Below are 8,289 nucleotides of genomic sequence, written 5' to 3'. Positions count from 1 at the left end.
GAAAAATACTTAGGTTCACCCCTAGGGCTGAACCTTTGTATTCACCCCCTTCCCTCTCAACCAATCAGAATGTTCTATCTAATATTTTATTTAAAAAATAAATCAAAATTAAATTAAAAAGCAAAACTAATTAAGGAAACAAATTCTGTATATTTTTATTTAAAGAAAGTTAAATATTGTCTTGCTTTAGATTTTACAATTAAACGAGGTTATATATCGGTTTGGGTTTATAACTGAGAATGAGGATTTAGATTTTATAATTAAAACGAAATTATATGTCGGTTGGGGTTTACAAATAAGGTGGTTAGGTTTTAGATTTTACAATTAGAACAAAATTATATGTCGGTTTGGGTTTACAAATGAGATGGTTAGGGTTTAGATTTAACAATTAGAACGAAAGTATATTTCGGTTTGGGTTTACAAATGAGATCGTTAGGGTTTAGATTTTATAATTACAACAAAATTATATATCGGTTTGGGTTTATAAAAAACGGTTTAAGTTTCTAATTTTATAATAAATATGTACAGATTTTATTTCCTTATTTTATATGGGGGTGAATGAAGAGGTTCACCCCTAGGGGTGAACCCAAGTATTACTCAAAGATCAATCATTTGCAAACTAAACAATAAATACTTAGCGAACATAATGGCAAATAGGAGTGTTGCTTTCAAACACAGTTGCCTTCCATCAGGGTCTAACTGGTTCAAATGCAGCGTTTGCAATTGCGGTTGAAAGAGATTACGAAAGCAAAAGATTCCGGTTTCAAGAGTTATTAAGCATTTTGAATAACTGGATTAGCGTTTTAAAATGGTTGCATTTACGGGAGTTTTACGATTAGTTGACCAACAGTTGCATTAGCGGTTAAAACATAATAAATGTAATACTTCCTCCGTTTCAAAATATAGGATGTTTTAAGTAAAGCACGCAGATTAAGAAGTCTTTACTTTTAACAAGTTCAACCAATCAGAAACAATACTGCATAATATAAAATACTAAATTTATCTAAAAGTTGCATAGAAAATTGAAAACATCCTATATTATGAAACAAAAAACTTCTCTAAAACATCTTATATTTTAAAACGGAGGGAGTATATGATTATATAGATGTTTAAAAACACCAAAAACTTTATTAAATCTGATTTATAATTAGAAATTATTAAAATACTAAAATAATTATTAAAAAAACAAATAAATTTCATATTCAAACACTTATTACTTTATGCATTTGGCTTTTCACCCAAAATTTAATCAAGTAATGTGATAATTGACAAAATAAATGCTTTAGATTATACATATTCTCAGGTAAATCTCACACGCTCAATAAGTTCCTCACATTGAATTATAATGCTAAAGGTAATTAATTATGAAAGAGTTGAGAAGAGTTATTGGTGATTTGTTTTGATATTTTCACAAATAATCTTATTTTCTTAAATTTCTGATGAAATATTATATTTATTTATATTAACGTATGTGTGATATGCCAATAGTTTTACATCATGTTTTCTGTTTTTTTGTTAATTGGAATCTTATTTTCTTGTATTTTTTATAATCTAATCTTTTCAATCGTATTTGTACTTAATTTTCTCTCATCTTTAATGTATACAACGGCTAGGTTGAAGATATAAGAAAAAAGTAATTTAGTATTTTTGATTTGTTTTTTATTTAAAAAAAATTCCAACCGCAAGTGTCTGCAACCACAAACGCTTGCGGGAATCAACTTTTTGAATTCAGTGGTTGGGAGCGGTTAGAAGCGATTGAAAACGGTTTGTATGATTGGCACCGATCGCTAGCAACCGCTACCACCTGCAAAGGCAGCGTTTGCGGGAGATAGTGGAAGAACCAATCAACACCTGAGAGCCCGGCTCAAACCGCAGCATGATTTCATCACATGCAAGTATAATTCAACTTCCTCCCAGATCTGCAATCAGGAAGAAGCAACCGTGATCCCAACCGCATGTCTCTTTTTTCCTTGAGATGCTCCATAATGTCTTTCACAACCGCACTGTCCATATCTCTCTCGGAAGCAACCGATGACGTATTAAGCAGCTGAGCCCACTTTAGTATCAAATTGTAACTGATCGAACATTAGAAAAACACGAAGTTTAGCAAAAAAAGATATGTGAGAAGTTAAATCGTTTTAAGGAAAAAAAAACAACATGATTATAGAATTTTTTTTAAAAAAAATGTAACCTCTCTAAAGATGAATTAGCGATATTAACACCTTTATAAAGTATAAAAGTCTGAAAAAAAAATCCTTGGAGACACATAAAGTAACCAGGAAGATCTGGAGGGATCCTGATGACTAAATCCCATTTAACACTTAGACTAGCCGCCGTTAGATTAAGGACCGTGAAATTCATAGATGGTATAATAATATCCGGGACATAATTTCTGATACGCTGATGTTCTTTACGATCTTGCACTGCTGCAAAGTAGATAAAAACGAGCGATCCACACAATATGAGCGTGCAAAAGACGAAGAGGAATCTAAAATCTTTGAATTCAGCCATTATATTGTAATTCAAAGAGAGAAAGAGAGAGATGTGTAAATGTAATATATATATATATATATATATATATATATATTTATAATTCAAATCTTTTTTAGTTAAGGTTCAAATCTCGAATCAAACCCTTTGTAGTTACTTCAACAAAGAAAGCACAGACCAATATAGACTTAAGATTTGGTATATGATCTGTAAATGGTTTATTTCTCTAAAAGGATTTTAGGTACTGCTTGTATTTTGACCTTTGGTCTTTGAATACACCATATTTGAAGCACTTGTAATAGATACTGCTTGTAAGCAGGATTTTAGGTACTGCTTGTATTTCTCTAGTTTACCCGCATAATAGATTTGACGGATCGAGTTTTGTCGATCTGAAGATGTTAAAAAAAAAAGGAAAAAAAGAAAAGCGATATTACATAGTAAATGTAACAATGGATGTCCCATGTGCTAAAATTTCATATCAAATTGCAAAAGAAGAAGGTTCGACTTGTGTCCAACGTTTGCAAACAAGACCAAAAAAAAGAAAAAGCAATATTTGATGACAAAGTACTTAAGGGTGATTATAATGGCATATAGGAGAGTTGTTTTCAAACGTAGCTGCTTTTTTCTGAGAGCCAGACTCGAACCGCAACGCGGTTTCATCACACGTATAGTTCATCGTCCTTCCAGATCTGCAATCCGGAAGAAGTAATCGTGTTCCAAACCGCATGTCTCTTGTTTCCTTAATATCCTCCATAATACCTTTCACAACCACACTGTCCATATCACCTTCGGAAGCAATCGATGACGTATTAAGCAGCTGAGGCCAATTTGGTATCAGATTGTAACTGAGAGAACGACATGAAAAAGAGTAACAAAAATATGTGAACAAATAAGAAAAAATAAGATGAATGGAACTTTTTTAATTTTAATAAAAAAAAGTGTAACCTCAATGATGAATTAGCAATGGTAACACCTTGGTAAAGTATGAAAGTCTGAAAAGATCCTTTGAGACACGTATAGTAACCAGGAAGGTCTGGAGGGATCCTGATGACTAAATCCCATTTAACACTAAGACTAGTCTCCGTTAGATTAAGGACCGTGAAATCCATAGATGGTATTATAATATCCGGGGCATAGTTTTCTATGAAGTGCTGTTCTTCACGCATGCGTCTTATATAAAAGCAGGCAAAAACGATGGTACCAGCGATGATGATAGAGATACTGAAGAATACGAGACACCTCTTCACTATTTTTTTTTGTTGTGGTGTAAGTCTAGCACATAAGGTGGATTTGGGAGCTAATTCTCCATAAGCCATTGTAACGCATGAAGAGAGAAAGAGAGAGATGTATATATGTATATAGTTATGTATTTATATATATATTGAAAAGATTTGGTATATGATCTGTAAATGATTTATTTCTCTAAAAGGATTTTAGTAAGTGCTTATTTTTGACCTTTGGTTTTTGAATACACCATATTTAGTACACGTGTAATTAAGTTTTCTTCTCTAAGAAGATTTTGATAAATAGAAAAAAAATTGTAATCTTATACCCAAATCCCCAACACAAGAACTGCTTAGGGGCATTTGGACTTTGTATTTGACCACAAATAAAATTTGGTTGATGCATGCGCTAATCTTCCCATGTTACTGCTAACCTAAGTTAACCTTAGAGCATCTCCTTCCCTCATCTTTAGAAGGAGATGTCTCTAGATTAACAGATAATAAACAAAAAAAAATATTAATTAAATTGTTTTGGTGTTTTTAAACTTTGAACATTGTGTAATAAATGTCTTCACCAAGACATTAAAAACACAATATCTTAAGTTTAAAGATTCCAAAATAATTTAATCAATATTATGTTTTTATCTATAATTTTTTTTAATATGAATATATCTCTCTATAAAGATGAGGGATGGAGATGGTCTTAGGCAATATGAGGGATTGTCTCCTGTTCCACATATCAAAGTTTTCATAGGATCGGACCGAGAACCTTGCTGCTTAATTGGAAAAAAAAAAATCTATTGTTGTGTCAAAAACCTTGTTTACTGTAAAAAGTTTTCTTATTCATAATGTCATGAGGGCTGCGCCTTATATATGTGCTTACAACATTGGCCTAGATACATAATAGGAAATAACCAAACTATACAACAACTATATAGAAATTATAAATCAGATCCCTCGTTCATTATACCCCCTTCAAGGTGGAGTATGAAAGTCTCGAATACCCAACTTGAGCTTAAAAGTATCAAACTCCTTTTGACCGAGTGCTTTGGTAATTATATCGGCCAACTGAACCTTAGTAGAAACGTATTGAGGGACAATAACCCCACACACAATCTAATCCCTAATGAAATTACAATTCGATTCAATATGTTTGGTCCGTTCATGAAACACCGGGTTCTTATTGAGATGAATCGCAGACTGATTATCACAATGCAGTGGCACAGGAGCAGAGCAATCAACACCCATGGAGGTTAGCACCTTACGAACCATAAAATTTCGGAAACTATCTCGGCCATGGCTCTATACTCCACTTCAGCAGAAGAGCGAGAAATCACATCTTGCTTTTTTGTTTTCCAAGAAACCGGAGAACCACCGAGTTGAATAAACCAAGCGGTAAGTGATTGACGCGTCAATGGACAGCCTGAGTAGTCAGAATTACAACAAGCCGTGATCCGAAGATCAGTACCAGACCGGAGAGGAATACCTTGACCTGGGTTACCCTTGAGATAACAGACCACCCGACGAGCAGCCTCCCAATATTCCATCTTTGGAGCGTTCATAGACTGAGACAGGATATGAATAGCATAGGTAAGTTCTGGTCTAGTAACACCAAGATAGATAAGGCGACCAACCTAGCGTCGATAACAGAACGGGTCTGGTAATAGTTCACCTGTAGCCCTAGCCAACATATGAATTTGATCAATCGGATGAGAGACGGGTTGTGTCCCAAGTACACCCGTATCATAAATTATATTAAGAGTATCCTTCCGTTGAGAAAGATGATAGTAGAATTCCGAGCCACTTCAATATTGTAACACCCGTGAACCAAAACTCTGTGTTTTGGGGGTGGGTGTCGATCGACAGCAAGGGTGGTGTCGGTCGACACCAATGCTATCTGGTTCGATCAGATTCATTTAATCGTCGATTTTGGTCGGTTTGGTTTAGAGAAAACCACAGAACCGGACTTTTAAGTGAGGAAAACGACCTAGGTCGTGTTTTGGTGTTTGTCTCGCCATTTTTAGAAAAAACAAAGAGAGAAAGTTGTTCTTGAGGTTCTAGAGAAAGATTGTGAGATTTCAAGGCTTTGTGGGTGAGATCTTGCTGTGGGAGTGAGGATTCAAGGCTAGGAACGTGTGAGAAGCTTGCTGGGAGTGTGGATTCGTTCATTGTTGGTCAGAAACTTCCTGTAAAGAGGTGAGTGCATGACCATGTCTTATCTAAGCTAAGATCTCTATTTTTTGTGTGTTTTGGTGCTTAGGTGGTTGTTCCTTTGAGTTCTCTATGGTATTTCGTCGTTGTTTTGGCTGGGTTTTACTTCTAGGGATGCATGAACAGATTGGAGAAGATTGGAGGCGAGATTCGGAGTTTCTAATCGAAGGAAAACGATGTTCGGCATCGGTGTCGGTCGACACCAACACGAGGACGGCTCGACAACTTTAGCGAGTGTCGATCGACACCATGTGGAGGTGTCGGTCGACACCACTAGGGTTTCGGGTTTTGTCGAGCACGTGTCGATTGACACCACCTGGTGTCGGTCGACACCCTTCTTCAGTTACAACGATGACGTGATGCTTTGCATACTTCCTGGTTTGTTTGTATTGTTTGTTGTTTGTGGCATGTAGAGATCTTATTGCTTGTGTGTATAGCCCAGTAGATGGGAGGATTGCCTCACTGAGTGTTTATCAAATACTCATGCATCTCAATTTGTGTTTGTGGTGCAGGTAAAGGCAAAGTGTGATAGTGCAATCAAGGCAATGAAGAGGAGGATGTTCTAGGGACTCGATTGGATGTTGTCTGGTATTGTTAGGTTGCTAGAGTTGGGTCATTAGAAACATTGCTAGGTTGCTGGTTTCATGTTTCCTGTTGTTTGGTATTTGGATATTGCTTATGTTATAATATTAGGTTTATTATTGGTTATTTATTAGATATTGGTACTGCTTATTTTTCTGTTGTTGGTTGTGATTGTGGTTAGGTGGCTAGTTGGTATGGAATCACTAGTTGTAGTTTATTTATTATTATTATTATTATTATTATTATTGTTATTATTATTATTACTATTATTATTATTATTATTATTATTATTTACTATTTAAAAAAAAATAGATCGGGTCGTTTCAAATAGCCAAAAAAATATTTAGAAATACCAAGACGTTTCATATGAAAACAAGAGCTCAAGTACACCTCAAACTCGGTGATAACCTGACAAGAATTCCCAGTGACAATGAGATCATCGACGTAGACAAGAACATGGATACGTCTTCGCATAAGTGAATAACGAGTAGTCTTTTAAACTTTGGTGGAAACCATATTGTTTAGGTGAATAACGAGTAGTCTTTTAAACTTTGTTGGAAACCATATTCTTTAAGAGCCGATGACGTATTAAGCAGCTGAGCCCACTTTAGTATCAGATTGTAACTGATCGAACATTAGAAAAACACGAAGTTTAGCAAAAAAAAGATATGTGAGAAGTTAAATCGTTTTAAGGAAAAAAAACAAAATGATTATAGAATTTTTTTTTTAAAAAAATGTAACCTCTCTAAAGATGAATTAGCGATAGTAACACCTTTATAAAGTATAAAAGTCTGAAAAAAAATCCTTGGAGACACATAAAGTAACCAGGAAGATCTGGAGGGATCCTGATGACTAAATCCCACTTAACACTTAGACTAGCCGCCGTTAGATTAAGGACCGTGAAATCCATAGATGGTATAATAATATCCGGGATATAATTTCTGATACGCTGATGTTCTTTACGATCTTGCACGGCTGCAAAGTAGATAAAAACGAGCGATCCACACAATATGAGCGTGCAAAAGACGAAGAGGAATCTAAAATCTTTGAATTCAGCCATTATATTGTAATTCAAAGAGAGAAAGAGAGAGATGTGTAAATGTAATATATATATATATATATATATTTATAATTCAAATCTTTTTTAGTTAAGGTTCAAATCTCGAATCAAACCCTTTGCACTTACTTCAACAAAGAAAGCACAGACCAATATAGACTTAAGATTTGGTATATGATCTGTAAATGGTTTATTTCTCTAAAAGGATTTTAGGTACTGCTTGTATTTTGACCTTTGGTCTTTGAATACACCATATTTGAAGCACTTGTAATAGATACTGCTTGTAAGCAGGATTTTAGGTACTGCTTGTATTTCTCTAGTTTACCCGCATAATAGATTTGACGGATCGAGTTTTGTCGATCTGAAGATGTTAAAAAAAAAAGGAAAAAAAGAAAAGCGATATTACATAGTAAATGTAACAATGGATGTCCCATGTGCTAAAATTTCATATCAAATTGCAAAAGAAGAAGGTTCGACTTGTGTCCAACGTTTGCAAACAAGACCAAAAAAAAGAAAAAGCAATATTTGATGACAAAGTACTTAAGGGTGATTATAATGGCATATAGGAGAGTTGTTTTCAAACGTAGCTGCTTTTTTCTGAGAGCCAGACTCGAACCGCAACGCGGTTTCATCACACGTATAGTTCATCGTCCTTCCAGATCTGCAATCCGGAAGAAGTAATCGTGTTCCAAACCGCATGTCTCTTGTTTCCTTAATATCCTCCAT

The 8,289-nt window shown here is 34.7% G+C and overlaps 1 protein-coding gene across 1 annotated transcript; it reads right to left on the bottom strand.

Moving 5' to 3' along the window:
• LOC104704782 lies at nucleotides 2,975-3,807 on the bottom strand. Its single transcript, XM_010420814.2, has 2 exons — nucleotides 3,436-3,807; nucleotides 2,975-3,335 (listed from the first exon to the last, which is right to left on the bottom strand). The coding sequence occupies exons 1-2, from the start codon at nucleotides 3,804-3,806 to the stop codon at nucleotides 3,059-3,061; spliced, it is 648 nt and encodes a 215-aa protein (XP_010419116.1). The 5' UTR covers nucleotide 3,807; the 3' UTR covers nucleotides 2,975-3,058.

The sequence above is a fragment of the Camelina sativa genome, chromosome 7, assembly GCF_000633955.1.
Source record: "Camelina sativa cultivar DH55 chromosome 7, Cs, whole genome shotgun sequence".
NCBI classification, from domain to species: Eukaryota; Viridiplantae; Streptophyta; class Magnoliopsida; order Brassicales; family Brassicaceae; genus Camelina; species Camelina sativa.
This window is presented reverse-complemented; position numbering and strand designations above follow the sequence as displayed.

Coding starts and splice junctions, on each gene's coding strand:
- LOC104704782 (XM_010420814.2), bottom strand. CDS start 3,806: ATGGCTTATGGAGAATTAGCTCCCAAATCCACCTTATGTGCTAGACTT. Junction 3,336..3,435: donor ATTGCTAATTCATCATTGAG/GTTACACTTTTT, acceptor TCGTTCTCTCAG/TTACAATCTGATACCAAATT.